The sequence below is a fragment of the Scatophagus argus genome, chromosome 20 (assembly GCF_020382885.2).
Source record: "Scatophagus argus isolate fScaArg1 chromosome 20, fScaArg1.pri, whole genome shotgun sequence".
Taxonomy (NCBI): Eukaryota; Metazoa; Chordata; class Actinopteri; family Scatophagidae; genus Scatophagus; species Scatophagus argus.
In genome coordinates this window covers 12,846,499-12,863,746 of record NC_058512.1, presented here as the reverse complement: position 1 = coordinate 12,863,746, position 17,248 = coordinate 12,846,499, and the positions used below count along the sequence as shown (strand labels likewise).

At 41.3% G+C, this 17,248-nt stretch overlaps 1 protein-coding gene across 8 annotated transcripts in view; it reads left to right on the top strand.

The window, feature by feature from the left end:
- LOC124051377 (A-kinase anchor protein 2) overlaps positions 1 to 17,248 on the top strand; it is a 78,728-nt gene that overhangs the window by 40,942 nt on the left and 20,538 nt on the right. For 7 of the 8 annotated variants that reach the window (XM_046374686.1, XM_046374688.1, XM_046374685.1 and 4 more), the window contains 2 exons: positions 697 to 1,524; positions 7,526 to 7,605. In XM_046374686.1, coding sequence (XP_046230642.1) covers positions 697 to 1,524; positions 7,526 to 7,605 — 908 coding nt within the window. The remainder of the gene's footprint in view (positions 1 to 696; positions 1,525 to 7,525; positions 7,606 to 17,248) is intronic. The other variant, XM_046374690.1, reaches the window with a different exon arrangement.

Genomic DNA, 17,248 nt, shown 5'->3' with positions numbered 1-17,248 from the left:
CTTTTCACAGTGTTATGTCATTATAGAAAATCATATTATTCTGTTTTATCACTAAGGAATACATGAGACAACATTTTCATGTTATAGTTTGTTCATTTTGAACCCATTGTAAATGCTTTATACAATACTGGATAGATTAGTTCAAGTACTGCATCACATCTTATAAACATGTGGTGTAAAAGGTAAGTAAAGTAAAAGGTAAAAGTATATTTATTTATTAATATTTACTCTGCACTGAAAACTTACATTACTGCAGAAGGAAACGTGTTTACAACCACTTCATGAAGTGTCCCTTATCAAGATTGATTGTCTAAGGACTAACTAGACACATTTTTTCCTTTCTTAAGTAAGTCGAGGTCTTTTTAAAGAACAGAGTAAATATACAGTTTAGTTGTCATTTCTAACTGACTTAATCACACACAATACCTGCAGTAGTAGCAGTAGAAGTTAAGGTTGTGTTTCATCTTTAACTAATTGCATATATTGCAGGATGAACTCATATTATAGACATCATTTTTATCAGACAATACTGTGTCCCCTTCCTCACGCTTTACTCCCTCCACCTTTTCCTCCCAACACCCCTCACCTCCTCCACTGGTTCCTCCACACCCCTTCACTTTTCCTTGAAACCCCACTCCCTTCTGCATCAAACCTCTCCCTCCTCCCCATCTCTTCTCCCTCCCCTCCTCCTAACAGCAATGTTTGCCATGGAGATCAACGTACAGCACGATCCGCAGACCGGCGAGCAGCGCATCCTGTCAGCCAACCGTGTGAACCCGCTTGACGCGGCATCACGTGGCGTCAAAGTCTACGATGATGGCAGAAAAGTGGTCTATGAGGTTACTTCCTCTGGGGGTGTGTCCACCACAGCTGTGGAGAATGGCTGGAGTTCGGCGCAGGTTGACCAGCTGGTTCAGCGAGCTGCCAGACCCGTCGTGCAGGGAGGTGATGTCAGCAGGGATCAGGTGACCATGACCCCAGCTGCCCCGCAAGCCTACATTTCCCCAGCAGATGTGGACGATCTGTCTCCACCTTCCTGCGCCCCACCATCCATCCCTTCAAGCCCACCAGCCCAGGTCACCCTCCAGAGGGAGACCCGTCTTGGCATGATACCCCCCTCTGCTCCTATCACAACCCAGCCCGGCTCCTCGGCCCACCCAGCTGACGAGCTCACCTCCCCGCCCCAAGCCAGCGCAGAGCACCCAGTTACCATGGTGTTCCTTGGCTACCAGGACGTAGAGGACATGAGCGAGAGCAGGCGGCTGCTTGGCTTTGACGGTGCCGTGAAGGCTGAGGTGGTCCTCATCGACGAAGATGATGAGAAATCGCTGAGGGAGAAGACGGTCACTGATCTTTCCATGATTGATGGCACAGCAGCCGATCTCGTGTCGGGGCGGCCAGCCACGTCTGAGGCCGCTAGCACAGAACTGTCATCTGATGGCCGTGAGCCTGACAGCGCCTCCTCACCCCCCGCGAATCCTGAAGCCAACACGGCTCCGCCGCCCGGCCTCACCCCTACCACAGGTACAGACAAGAGGAAACGCTGCGAGTGCTGCATCCTCATGTGACTGAATCTTGTCCCTCTTCCACCCTTTTATTATTACCCACAATACCCTTCTCTTCTCCTCTCCTCTCTCCCTGGATGGTTACTAACAGAAGCCCTGCCTTCCTCCTCCTCCTCTGGACTCTGATCGGCTGGCACATACATGCACGCACACTCGCTGTTGTCTGACCTTTGACTTTTTTGCTCGGTTATGTTATTACCTCTACATCTCTGTTCTTTCGTTACCTTCTCTGTCACCATGGAGTCTCTGCCCTCCCACTTCCTGTCTCCTCAGACAACACACATGAATTTAAATTAAACAGAAATGAAAATTCATGGTTGCTGATAAACAGCAAAAACCAGATTTTATAAGAACTACTCTCACTGGTCAATAAGACTTTGCGAACAATCTGTTACATTGCCATGCTGTCTTACCAAACGGTATGCCTCTAAGGATCAACTAGATCATCATCTTTAATATGACAGTTTATAAAACATCAAAAAGACAGAAATGGTTTCTCTATCCAGTCACATCCCTGCTCGACAAATTCTGTTCCGCTGTCTCCAGATATACACACATAAACAACCACACACCCAACCTACAAATTCAAACAACCCACCCACCCTTCCTTGTACAGACTCTCTCTGACCAGGGCAGAGAGGAGGGTACTTGTTGCCTTGGTTTCTTTATGTGCCTCTTCATTCTTCCACACTGAGAGCTCTAACAAACAAAATAGAAATCATTAGAAATTTTATAAGACATTATATTCAGTCTGCTATTGTTACCTGAACATTTTCTTTTCTCTTTGTCTTGAAACTTAAAAAAGGCCACTGAATTGTTGGGACACCTGTTTCACCTGTGTGAAACTGAGGTTTTTGACACCATAATTAGTAATAACAGGAGTCTCTCTTGTTCTTTCCTTCTCTGTCATTTTGTCCACTATCTCTAGCTATTCCACTGCTGAGGTCATTTCCTCCTATTCTAGTACTTCCTAACTCAGCAGCCAATAACAAGCTGTGGAACACCTTTTGGCAGCCAGTAGGATGTAACGCCAGCTTTTCCTATAGAGCACAGGAAGCTAACGGCAGCTTAATGAGTTCACTGGCAGCAAAGGAACATGTATTTCCACCTATGAAAACAAACATGGGTTACCACTTACAGCCTGGGCACAAAGTTGTGTTGAATGAATATTAACAAGCACTACAATTTTACTAAATTAAAACTATGAGAGTTGTGCTCAAATGAGCTTTTAGGGAAAGTGCAGTTCTTGCTCAACTTTTTGTGTGTTAAATTTGCTTCGCCTCTGCAGAAGGCAGCCAGAGATCCATTATATTCCTTACAATTCAAAGAGACTGAAAACACTGCCAGCTCATGCTGTAGTCACCAACCAGGCCCTCTTTTACAAGGGTGCTACAAATAATGTGGCCTGGATGTCATTGTTACATCGTATTTATTATAATGCAGAACACTTAGGTGTCTGGCTTTCAGAAAAGCTCTCAAAAGCAGTAATCATCCTCATTCTGTTGAATGATAATGGATGTTCTGGAAAGATTTTACTTCTTTTCAAATGTCTTTCGTGATACATGGAGTAAAGAGGTTGCTGATGCTCAATAGGTAACTGCTGAATTGATTTCTGGAGAGTTAGTAACTACACTTTGCCAATGTACACAACAGAGGAATAAGTGACTCTCAGACTGAGATGAATAAAGTTACACAGGCCAGACATGGTGGTTGAAGAATACATCCAGACATTTTCAAAGAGGTTACAGAGGCTCTTCAGATCCAAATAATGTGAACTGGGTAGCAAGTAACTGTAATACAATCGATTCAAATCCAGCCTGGATCTTAATATGATTGATTTTTATTATTTACTGCTGAATTCAGTGACATCAAAATGTTTTCATTCACATGGGAAAAGATTAACACTTGGCTAACTGCGACTGACCTGAATAGCCTCAACAACCTTTCCTCAGAATGGAGCACTTTTCCTTTCTTTCTCTTCAGTCATTTGTTTGCTGGTCTTTACCAGACAGTAAAGAACATCTCTACACTGAGTACTAACTCATATCTCTCACTCATCAAGTCATAATAGTCATAAAAATAATGAAAGACAATATTTGTTGGCAACAGATTTCCAGCACTGAAAGGCCTCTGGGTATCAGTTCTTTCCATACATGGCTTTGTGTACAGATATACAATCAAACCTCCTAACTATCCTGTCAGTGCTCAACTGTTGTTGACCTTCAAACATGCACGCTTTATGGTGATTGGCCGCTGCTGCTGTCAGTCAATCCCGTTGGCTGTGTGATTGGCCACCACTAGACCCATTGGATCTAGTTTCTGTGTAGATAAAGAATGTAAATATGCTCTATATTCTATTTAGTTATGATTTTATTTTCCACATCTATATAGAGAACTAGAGATAATTCTGATTGTTATGGATGCTAGACATTGTTCTGATGTCCTACAATGTCATATCAAGACTGTATGAGTGCACAAATGCAAGCTTTGTATATTTTCATCCTTTAACTTCACTGCTTTGCTGTGTGTAATCTCACTATTAACCCCACACAACGTCGTCCCCTTGGCGGCTGCTACCATTCCCAGGCATTTTACGATGGGCCTCGAAGACGTCTGAGGATCTTAAAACATTGTGTAGAGGCAAGAAATTAAATAACCACACCACTGGATCTACATGACAGCTTAAATGCAAATTACACTGAGTTTACATTGCTGTTGACCATTACACAGTTTTTACACTAATTCACTCCAGATTTAAGTTAATTCATTACAGTTGAAATTCAACTGCAAAATAATATCGAACACATGCTTTTATCCACATCCATGTTTTTCTTTTGGGTCAAATTTGCCACAATAGATATCATAGTAGGAAAAAACAGCAACATGGCTCTCCTGAGCAGTTTTGTCACAGTTATTATCCCTTACTAAATTTATTTGCAGCATTCAGACTGCAAGGCTTGTGTAGGCTGGGGACAATTACTCACATTGTCCTGTTCAGTGTCCCAGATTAGCTAATACATATTCACTGCATGACCATTTGATTTGAAAAACTGAGGAGGCTATGCGGAGAAGCATATTCCTGAATGTGTAGTCTTAGTTTCCTCCAGATGTAATGCACACACATGATGTGCATCAGAGCAAAGAGGCACACACTCTACGTACCTGCAAAAGGAAATGCAATCACAATCTCAACAAACATTGAGAACAAAAAAAATAATAATTTAAGAAGCCTGACCAATCCTGGTTGCCTGTTTGGGTTTGTGTTTGTGTGTGTGTGTGTGTGTGTGTATGTGTGTGTGTGTTTGTGTGTGTGTGCGTGTGTGTGTGTGTGTATGTGTGTATTTGTAATGCAAGGAGCTGTACATGAACAATAGACTTGTTGAGTTTACCAGCTCCACTGCCAAGCCTGCAGTACTCCTCTGACTCTGTAGGGGTCTCTCTTCTTTCCTTGTCTGCCTGCCCTCACAGTTGTATGGACTGTTAAAAAGGAGCCATTTTCTATTGTTCAGACTTCTCTCTCTCTCTCTCTCTCTCTCTCTCTCTCTCTCTCTCTCCCCCCCCCCCACCCCTTCTATGGTTATGACAACTCATTCTGTCACATTCTCTCTCTCTCTCTCTCTCTCTCTCTCTCTCTCTCTCTCTCTCTTGCTCTCTCTCTCTCTTTCTCTCTCTTGCTCTCTTTCTGATGTCTGTATCCTCTCTCTATCTTTGGTCAATAAAGCTGAGTTTCTCCAGTGCCCCCCTGCCGTCTCTTGCTTGTTGTTCTTTCCATCTATCTCTAACATTCACTTTTTCATTGGCTGCTGACAAAGAGATCACAAGCTATCCTTACTGCACCCCTATCTGTTGTAATACCCACTGGCACTAACGAGCACACATGGCACACACATTTTAACTATAGGAAATATCTTGTCCAGAGTTCTTTTTCACTCTTTCTCTTTTAAAAACAAGCAGGTATTTCAAACAAATGCAGTTAGTTAAAGTTATCAGTCACTATGAATGAGGAAAGGAGGGTGTTTGCACACACAAACACACAAATAAAAGTCAGTTTGTACAGCCTTCCTCTTTTCTCCTTCTGTGCCCAATACAACAACGATAATTTACTTAACCCAGTGAAGCTAACAAATAAGCGAAAGCAAGATCAAAGCTGCAGTTATAGTGAGTTGGAAATCAGAGCCAGGCTTACATAATTACTGCTTTGAATAACTGAGAGCTTCTTTGTTCAGAGTACATCAGAATATTTAGGCAGAATTACTTTGATAATATTGACATATGGCACATAAGGCAATAAAAGCTGTAAAACCAGCTTAATAAAATATTTATGACATTCTGAAAATTACCCAAAAGGCATGCAAAAAAACTATCCATTATTGCATGGTGTCAGTAAAAGATGTATAAGGACGTGATATGTAATCTCTCTCTTTCAGTATGACTAGCCACGGCTCATGAGAAAACCACTCTAAAATTACTGCAGCGTTCCTGCATACACACTGCAAAGAAAAAAAAACTAATGAGTAGGTAGCATCATATGAAGGTAAGTATTTAAGAAGAAAAAAAGGAGAAGAAGGGGAAGTTAGCTGGTGCTGATGGAAGGTGGCAGTGGGTGTTATTATTCTTATTAAAAACACAGATCTGAGGAGGACAGCAGCACAAACATGACACAAATTTCCCTCAGGGGACATAATATGATAAACAATTATACTAAAGACATCATGACAACCAGCATCTGAAAACAGGACAAGCATTTAAGCCACACACACACGTGTTGATGAACACTAATTCATTTAACTTATGACAATGATGTCTTGGTGTTCAACAGAAACCATGACTGCAGATAATTATTACGCACACACACACACACACCCACACAGAAGGGGATGATAATCGTGTCAGCTGTGGAATATATGTAAATAATACCACTGCAAGCATGCAGCATGGAATTGTGATTTGAACAATGGTGGAAATGAAACGGCAACCATTTCAAGAAGAGGGCAATTTAATGCAAAGTTAAAGCTGTAAATGAAGCTACAACAGAAAAGTCAGCCGAATTATTAGATGTACACCACTGATGCAACTAATTACAACCACCACTACTAATGCTTATACTAATACCAATGCCAATACTGTCACTACTATTCACAAGCACCTATCAAGCTGAACAATCAGTTTCAGACTGTTTTAGTACACGTATATTAAGTGACTGGATTATTATTTTTATGCATCAGTGTTTAAGTACCATTAATGCAGGATAGCTTCATCTACATTTTATAAACTGATCATATATTTTTGTATGTAGACTTGTAACTATATCTGTCAAATATATGTAATTGACTAAAAAGTAAAAAGTATCACAGTTGTACTCTCACAGTTACAACTACTACAGCTGCAGTGGTATAGCAGTAGTAGCAGGATAGTAGTAGCAGGATAGTAGTAGCAGTTGTGACAGTGGTGATAGTGGTCGAAAGAGTACTGGTGGCAGTTTAAGTGTACTAAAAGCAACAATACAGCAGTTACAACACAGTCGGTTGAATATAAGATATGAAGAAGTACAGAATCAAGGCATAAGAACAGCATGAGAGTCATAACTGTCTTAACTGTCATGCAAAAACAGTTTGCAACAAATAAAACAACAAACAGAATGGAAGATGTCAGCATTTGCAATACACCCCAAAAACACATGTGCTGGTTGTGAAAATCACCATTTATATTATCATATTGCCAGGTCTAGCGCATGTTTGCATCATTACCATCTCACGTGGAGAACAGATGGATTCGCATGCTTTCACGTAATTTGCAGGATGATACATTCCATCCTGTTGAGGCTTATGAAACAAGTCTCACAACCAGATAACATGCCAAGAAGAGGCTGTTTTTCTGGAATATGTAAAGGCCACCTACAGGATATGAAAGAAGATGATGTTTAACAAAGATAACAATAACTGAATTTTTTTTCATCATAGGACATACACCAGGGGTTACCGTGACTACAGCGAATGGTCATCAAGCTCCCATTGTGACCAGACATCTTCACACTGCCATGGTGAGTAGTCTATCTAAACATATCTAAGGGTGCAATTAGCTGAATCCAAAACAAAAGTTACAACGAAAGACAAGTGTTTTAAGTGTTTTAACGAGATATCTCACGTCCTCACACATTAGTTGGAAAGCTAGGTTTGACAACAAAAGAGCAAGGGGCTAGACACCAGGGTGCTGTATCTGCCAGGAAAGCTTTCATGATGGAGCTTCAATGAGCTCATCTTTTACAGGGAATTACAGGCTTCCAGGTGACTATTTCCATTATCCATTTTTTTTCGATTGCCACTCTCTGAAATGGTGTGTGTATTGTGTGTGTGTGTGTGTGTGTGTTAGAACACAATGCATTTCAGACAGCCAGTAAATATACAGGCAAGCCAGGGTGACAGAAAGTGGGCAAATCACGAAACTTCCTTCCTCATATTCCTGGAAATCACAGACTGACGACCTCTACCTTAGTTATCATCCTTTCACCAGTCCCTGCGTATGTGGCATACAACAACAAAAGACATTGCACTCATAAAGACATACAGCGAGAGCATCGTGTTCCATGATGTCAGACAGCACAGTGGCTCACGAGAACATGATCACTTTCGTTTTGTTGACGTAAAACAAAATGAAAGTGAGTGTCATATGTTTACAGCACAGCACGGTGTGCTGTATGTGCCTCTACACAGTCTGTGCTGAACTGGACTTCTGCTGAGAGGGGGGCATGTTTGGAAGTGCTTTTCACCATGTTGTTCCCTTCCTGCAGGTGTTTAGTTGTATTGCAGTGTGCTGAAACATCTCACTACAGTGGCTATAATATTGTTGTAAGTGCTAATTGTATATTTATGGCATTCAGTAACTTTAATATGGCCTTAGTGATTTTTATCTAGTAGCTATGCTGTTCTGTAACATTGATTTATAATTCATTTACCTAGTTATAAATTTATATTTATTGTTTTACTTGATAATAAAGGCTGACATTGTAAACCTCCGCCAGTCCTTAAGTATTTAAGTAAAAGTAGCATTACTGTAACATCAAAAAATACTCCGGTGAAAGTTTTATTTCAATAAAAGTATCCCAGCAATATGGACTAAAATACTCAGTACAAGCAGGCCTATTGATTATGGAGAACAGTCCCTTCAGTGTTATTATTATTGTACTTACTAATCTATGGAGTGTTTTGTAAATAAGATCTTAATCTCTAAACAAACAGTATATTTAGTGGGGTAAATGACACAATAATTACCTCTTTAAAAAATTCTCCACCGATTTTGCATCACCCTTAGACTGACTGACAGTAAAATGGTCTAAAACTGTGCAGTGCAGGCAAAGATATCCTGACTTTTAGTCTGCAGGACGCGTCACAGCCCTTCACATTTCCCATGATGTAAGTTGACCCTTGCTTGAGGATGCCCTGGTTTTTCCTTCCACACCCCCCAAGTATGTAACATAGGATTTCTGTTATTATTTTAGATAAACGTAATGACATCGTCATATTTTATGAAAAATTTTGAAAACTTCTGCAGAGCCAGAGAACAGAAAGCTTTAGACATTAGGCCTTTACAGAGTCCCCATAAAATGTGGTGGCGCAGCATGCAATGACATAAATATAAATCAAATGGAAAGTAAATGTATTTGGGCATTTCCCAGCACCGTCGGTTCTGGAGTGTTCTGAGTTTGCTTTTGTTTCTTTGTAAAATGCCACCTGAGCACATTTGGGTGAGGTGGGGGGCTGCTGGAAGTGGGGGGAGACAGAGAGTTTGGGGTACAGGAGCAGGTGGAGGTGGGTGAGCCGGATTGGCTGCTGAATAAATGAATGAAAGGCGGTAACCTGATCCGCGCGGGTCGGCCTCATTGTGCTTGTCTGGAGCTCGCGCTGGCGGCTCGCTCTCTGATTGTCTCTGGAACCGGACAGAAAACACTGCTGGGACCTCGCGAGCCCTGCATTATTCAGAGAGCGTGCCTGGAAAAGAGGGGGAGAGAGAGAAAAAGAGAGAGAGAGAGAGAGAGAAGGGGGGGAAAGGAAGAGGAGGGAACTGCCATTTGGAAAAGCTGGCGCGTAAACGTACCTCAATGTCATCCCAGTGAGAGGCTGCTGATACCATTATTGCTGTTCAGAGCATCGGTTCCGCTACTTTTCATCTCCTGCTGATCCTCTAACGTCCCGCTGGCAGGTGGTGCAGCAACTGCCGACACCTTTTTTTTATTCTTTGAGGTGAACGCTGAAGAAGAAGAAGAAGAAGAAGAAGAAGACAAAGCAAACAGAAGAAGCAGCGGTGAGCAGGTCTGTTACGCCGTCGCCGTTAAAAACTAATCCCGGTGGTTATTAGCTCTTACGGTGCTAAGGAGCTCCAGGGGATCAGCGCTCATGTTTGTCTATACAGGTAGATTTGATTAAAACCAGATTATTGTTCAAAACAGTGTAAACAGAAATGTGATTTTAACTGAAGTTTCCATGGGAAAGAAAAGTCATACAAAGGGACTGTGTGTGTGTATGTGTGTGTGTGTGTGAGAGAGAGAGAGAGAGAGAGAGAGAGAGACTTGGAGTCCACTGGGCTTTATTTTCCCTTTTTGCTTGCTGACTGTGTTGTCAGATAGAACTGTGTGTGTGTGTGTGTGTGCCTTACATGTGTGCTGGTTAATAGAAACAGAGCCCGTAATTACACTGATTGGCTTTAAAGTGGGGAGGACACAGGATACTGCTGCCTCCTCTCGTGACAGAGAGAGAGAGAGAGAGAGAGAGAGAGAGACATTCAAAGGAGGTCAGTGGACCAGACTGCTTGCTGCAGCAGTCTCTATTCCTCTCTTCCCTGTGCTCCTCCTCCTCCTCCTCTTCCTCTGCATCACTTTAACCTACATAGAAATGACCTTAACCTGGTTTTCATCATCCACGGATTGAACGATTCGGCTGAGCCAGAGACACAGTCTCCTCTGTGCTGTCACTTGTTATGTCTCTCATTCTCACTGCAGTTTGTTTACACTGATGTTGTCCAGTCTAGGAACCTGGTGTTCATGTAACTTAAGCTGTGATAGTTTTTCTCAAGTATGAATGCACTGAACAGGCTCTTGCTGTCGTTAAAAAAAAGCCAAAAAACAAACAAATAAAAAACTTTGATTAAACCTCAGTGTACAGTCAAGTCGCAAGGCACACAATGTCACCCCCGCCACTATGGAAAACACTCTTTGTTTGCATTTTGAATATTAAATACACATGTTCACATTTTGACAGGTGAAAAGAAGAGGCAGACACAGCTGTGCTGGTGTGTCACGGAGAAGCAGAGAGACAGGGGGCACGTGTTCAGAGCAAACCACCTGAAGCCAGACTTCATTTGTGTGCTCCAGATTTTCTTGTGGTGAATTCAGAAATCAGTCAGCCTGTAGCTGTTGCCAAGCAACTTCCGATTCTTTGATCGCAGACTTTGGCAATGTTCATGGTTAAGGAGGGATGGCCGTTGCCATGCTGGATGTAATTGGCTTTTGGTGCATCAGAGGCACTTTTTAGTTTAGACAGTAGTATCTTAATCAAAGATGAAATCTGCACACTCATTGTGCAAAAATATTGATGGTGACTCTTCAACATAAGATGAAGAAGGTTTATGGAGGAAAAAAACTTGACCCCGTGTTCCCACCTCTGATTGGTTTTACTTCACTGTGGAGTTGCTGACGTTTTGCGGCGCAGCTGACGGGTACACCACACCAGCTTCAGAAATCAAGCACATCTCTTTAAACATCCTTGCAGCCGCTGTGTAAAGAGATGTGTTCATTTCTAGTTAATCTTTTATTCGACAGCTTTAATTTATTTTGCACCCAGTTTGCACAGCAGTGTCCTTAAGTCAGGCAAACACATCCACCAGCCAAGAGGAATTAAGGGAAGCAAAGACATCATCAGAGAAGTAAGACAGTAAAGCAAGGCACAGACGCTCTACAGTGAAGTCACTGATGAGATTCTGGTCAGATTTGATCAGCAGCATTCAAAACTGAGTTGCTGTGGAGGTTAAAGTCTGTGTTTACTCTCTATTTAGTATAGTATAATAGCTCATCACCAGTCTTTGCTGTTTTGCTTGTTCATCATTTGAAATTACCAGCTGATTCTGGAAATAATGAAGCCAAGCAGCAAACTGCCAATTCAGACAGAGTGTTTGCCAATACCTCTGCTGGACCTGCGGACAGTGAAATCGCAGCCAGCTCTACAATTTCATTAGATAGTCAATGACAGTGGCCAGTGCCACATACTGAATGTCCCACTGAGACAGTCAGCACCTCTTACTGTAGCCTCAGATTTGCGTGTGTGTGTGTGTGTGTCCTGGTGGAAGTGCATTTTCCATCCCCACCCCCCTAAGCACCTAGGAGTGTGACAGCATTGACAGGAACAACAAAGGTATCAATTATGTCTTCTTCCTCCAAACCTCTCCCTTTTCCCAGAAAGCACACACACACACACACACACAGGTTACATAACAGCTGTGGGGTTGATGGTGCTGAAGCTTGGTGAGTTCACAGGAGGTGGAAATGAGGTGCTGAAGGACAGATGGGATACGAGAGGCTGACGTGAAGACAAGAAACAACGAGTAAAAGGAGAGATAAAGGGCGGTGCAGGTGTGTGTGCTGGAGGTAGTTGGAGAAGCAAATGGAAGGAAAGAGGGAGGAAAACGTGAAGGAGGTCCAGGAAGTCTGTTCAGTCTCACACGGCTCAAAGTGTTGTTGACATAAACTGGCCAATGGCCTTTCAATGGCCGATCTGTTGATGGGCCTCCATTGGCCGTCTTCCAGGAAGAGAGTGATACTCCGCCTTGTGTTATTGGATGAAGTCCCAAACATTATAGCCAAATCAGTACTGTTTACACAGAAACTACTGTCACTGATACACAATTGTGGATATGCGATATGCTGTCAGCTTTCAGTTCAGAACTGTAGTGAGTGTGTTATTAGCTGACAATGAGTGGATAACATGAATAGGAAACAGAATGCAGTCACTGGAAATCATGTGAGTGCCCCTCAGGTCAGCTATTAGACTGAACCTTGAAAATAATTCTCTCAGCATTTAAACAAAGCCGCCTCATGTTTGTGCATGTTTGAAGTAGCTGGAATTTTAAGTACTTCTTTGGTGTGTGAATGACACTTTGTGGCTATTTTTGTTTGGCTTATGGGAATGGGTGACAGCTGGAAGCAATGACGGGACACAGTGGTGTCTGTGAGTGTGTGTGTATCTGTGAGTGTGTGTGTGTGTGTGTTTCTGGCTTATTTCTCACAACTTCATGTTTGATGGTACTGCAAAAAGAAGTCACCTTGACACAGTAAGAGAAATTTGAAGAGAGGAAGGCACTTTTCAAAAGTGCCTAAATTACTCTTGCTACAATCATAACTCATTTTGGATTCTTCAAGATGAAACCAATCATCGTATTGTAGGAAAAAAGGAAATTTCTGATAATGGATTCTACTTGGGGTAGAATTATGGATACTGTAGTGCTGTAACTGGGTATCCTGTTAAAGATGGTTTGGATGTATAGGTTTGGTATGGACTGACAGTCAAACTGAACTGAATCTTGTGTGTGCGATTGACTGACGCATAAGATAAGATAAGAAGATAAACTTTAATTGTCCCACATGTAAGAAATTTGTCTTGGGCTCTTCACCCATGCCAGAGCCACAGCCACACACGCAACCATACAAATCAATAGCATACAAATCATGACAGCATGTAACCATTTTGCAAATACATATGCAAAAATGATAAAAGCAATAACAAACACAATCATCGTAAAAAGGTTAAAGTACAAATAAATAATTAAATAATAACATCAAGTGCTAAACAATACATACCAGCATACCCATTCTGAAAGATAATAAAGATGAGCTCATTTGACCTTCAGCTGCACTGCTCTCATCCACCCTTGTTGCCATTTTTTTGTGTGGAATTAATTGTGGATCACAGGAGGTGTGTTCACTGTCTGGTAATAATATGAATGGATTCACGCAAAAGCAATACTGAATCCAAAGTTTAGAGCTGAATTTGTTTGAGTCAGATGTGTTACGCAAATGCCATCTTGGCTCCCACTTTCTGTGAGGATGGCTGAGCGTGAGCAAAGATAATGGAAATAAATGTATTCTTTTAATTATGGTTCATTACAAATACGCTGTTTTAAAAGTAGCAAGTAGTCACACGGTGCTAAAAAATAAATTCTGTATCATCATAAAAATCAAAGACTTTAACACATTAAGATGCATCATTTTATCATCACAGTGTAGATCTATATAGCTGAATTGAATCCTGAGGTGCTCAAGGATTCCCACCCTTAATGTCTCTTTGAAAATGACAATGAAAAATGTTTGAATGAAAGGCCTAACAAGGTGAAAAAGTTAATTTTCTTTTGCAACATTCCATTTTTGAAAAGTATTTTCTCCAGTGTTTTGGTATGTGTGTTCCAGAGAGGAAGAGAACTGGAGGGATGCAGGAAACGCAACAATACACACCAGCCATGTGATGGCCACCATTACACAACATCCACCACCCACTATTGTCCATAACATCCACCGACTATTGTTGTACTGTGCAACAGAAATCCTTCATTCAACACAAATCAAAGCACAAACCACCTGCCCAGCACAAATACTGTGGTCACAACAAGGACGCACACAATCAAAATGCAGAGAGTAGGCCACAATCAAGAAAACTGAACAGAACATTTCTGACTTTTGAAACTGCATATATTGACTTAAACTGCCCTGATAGCAATGGTGGGAGCTGAATCACTTTTTGCACATGAGAATTTATGATAAACAAGATACTGTTGATTAAATACTAAACCAGAGACTTAATCTGCAGTTCCAGGAAGTCAGGAAGGAGGTTGACCTCTAATGTCACAGCTTCATCTCATAACACAGAGCTGTGTTGTGGTGGTGAAAAGCTGCAGAAGTCTCTTTATCACATTCCAGCTTTAGGCTGGAATGTCAGAATACCATTTGGGCTTTAGGTGTTGCAGAATGTGTGAGGGCGGCTCAGGGTACCGTCGTCTGTGTGGGTGTTGTCATTTCCTATCCTTGTGAGAGTCCAGTCAGGCTGTGGACCCTCAATGTCAGGGCTTTTACAGGAAGTAAGGTCATTTTGGCCAACTATTGCTTCTTCAAGGCTTCAAGAATTTTTATTTATTGTTGAGCTTCAACCATCTGGATAGTATGTAGTCACTTTGGGAAATGACTAACAAATACCACAACACTTTTATCCACTTTTATTTCCCATCGCCTCAAGAAAAATCTGCCTTTGGGATGGGGCAGACTGATTTGCGGGCAGTCAAGTATTATTGAAAAAATAATGAACAGACTTCTCAAAGCTGCAGCTCTCAGTGTTTTCAAGTGTAAAAACTTACTCAAGGCTGTTGTTGCTGCTGTCATGGATGCAATTGCTCTCTCAACTGGATAAGATAAGTTCAGGGCTGTCCCTGCAGGTTGTTAAACGGTTGTTAGGAAAACACATGAAATCAGTGAAAGCTGGAGTGAAAGAGGGAACACCAAACAGTAAATTACACACTTCATAGCAAAATAACTCATGGAATGTACTGAGCTTCCCAGATTGTGAAACAGAATCTGTTGGGAGTTTTCCTTAAATTGTTCAACTGGGGCTGAACTACATGTTTTCTCACATATGGAGAGGCAGACTTGTCTGTTTTGTTGTTTCATTTTTTTGTCATTATAATATGCACTTCATGAATGTACTGGGAGTGAATTAGTTGATTTAGCTGATGTAGCTTTAACATCCATGCAAGTGGAGAGTAGAATGAATTCAGTCCAAAGTTCATCATCAGCAGGTGTTACTTCAGGTCATGTCTTTCTAACTGTAGTTGTGTGTTCCTTTATGTAGAAAATAGGTATCTTTATTTTACCTCAGAATGGCGCTGAGTACAAAATGGTCGCTGCTTTATTTCAAAATTGCACTGAGGAGATGATATTCCTTTGAAACCACAGAAAATAGGCCTGATTGAAAAAAGTAGTGTGTGATAATGGGAAATAATGCATTTGTCAGGCTCCAACATGTTTGCTGTCACAAGGTTGTTTTCTTCCTGTGTGAAGCCTTCCTCTGTCTAAATACTGCAGCCTAATGAGCTAGTTTCCTGAAATAGACAGGTGATTAACACACTGCTCTTCTCAGCGTGAGGCAGAGCAGAGCTAGTTAATGCTATAAGCTAACACTGGGAAAAGGTTCTCTCTCATAGGGCAGCAGTGTTAAGATGTTCTGTCTGGTGGCTGGTCTTTAATAACCGTTCAGGCTGGGTCGGCTGTAGCTGTGCAGCATCAAAATGTACGGATGGGATGTTATTTCTAGAAACTGAAAATACCTGTTTGTTTCATGATCAGTCAGCTCATGAAGAAGAAGAGTGCGCTGGCGATGGATAATAAGGTCAGACACAATTTCTGATAAGTTCATCATATTAGTAGTGTTTTTAGACATTTTACTGTGGTTTTACAGTCTACTAAGACTAGATTTGCTTTCTTCATGTTTGAAAGGACGGTCACTTAATTAATGCAGTACTCATTTCTTTTTTTCCTCAAAATTACTACTGAACTATTACATTCAAATTTAATTTGAGGTAATTTATAAGCATATAAAAGCATTTTAGCTCCGGGATACAATATAAATGTGTTGTATTTGACAGACTTTTTTAATTAGTCAGCAACATGTGGTGATAACAAGCCAATTAGTTGTCACATTGGGGTGTGTTTTGGTAGGTGGGTGTGTCAAGCTTTCTAAACATAGGAAGCTGCTATCCGCGACAATGTTGTGCAGTAATGTTAGTTACTAATCTAATCTTTCACCGGTCTTTGGCTCAAACAGCACATTCAAGGCCTTGCTAACTTTGGACTGCTAACTGTTTGCAACATTACATCAACAGTTATGGGTGACATCCATAGTCAAACTAATGCTTGATTGGCTGATGATGTTAATGATACAGACTGACCAGACCTGAGTAAAGGCAGTGGCATACAGCAACCTGTCCAGCAAAGTGTGAAACTTCTTATTACTCATGTATTATATAGTTTCTTGATTTTGTGTGAAGCTAATAGCCTCTTTTCACACGAGGTAAAATGCCAAATAAAAGAAGTGAGCTTCTCTGAACACACTTAATTTTACTAAGAACCTTTGTCTCATTGGCCTGTCATCCAGTCAGCCTGACTGTGTGGTCTCCGCATCGAGGGTCCTTGAGGGATGAAATACAAAAATTGGCTGATTCATGCTGGTAAAGGATTAGAATTATATGCTCGATGGCTTTTTCTTCACACACACACACACCACATACACAATGGATCAACTCCCATACACACACACAAATAGGCGCAACCACATCCTTGGAAACCTCAAACTCAGCCATGTGTCCCCTCCTCCTCTAGTGCAGATTTATTCTTTCGTGTTTGTCTTCAGCTGATTTCCTGCACAATCTTCCTGTTATTTTTCCCTGAGTGGCTCATATGCTTTAGCTTCAGTTCTGATATTACTTTCAATGTTTTAACAACAGACTTTTTGGGGGTGAATGTTTATGAAGTCTTGCTATAGATTAGCCCAAGAAGTAAGGCTGAAAGAAAACATATTGTGATATTATTATTATTTTTGCAATAATGAGATTGCAGTGTGAGTCACAATTTTAGCAGGAATTGTAATTTTTGCATTTCA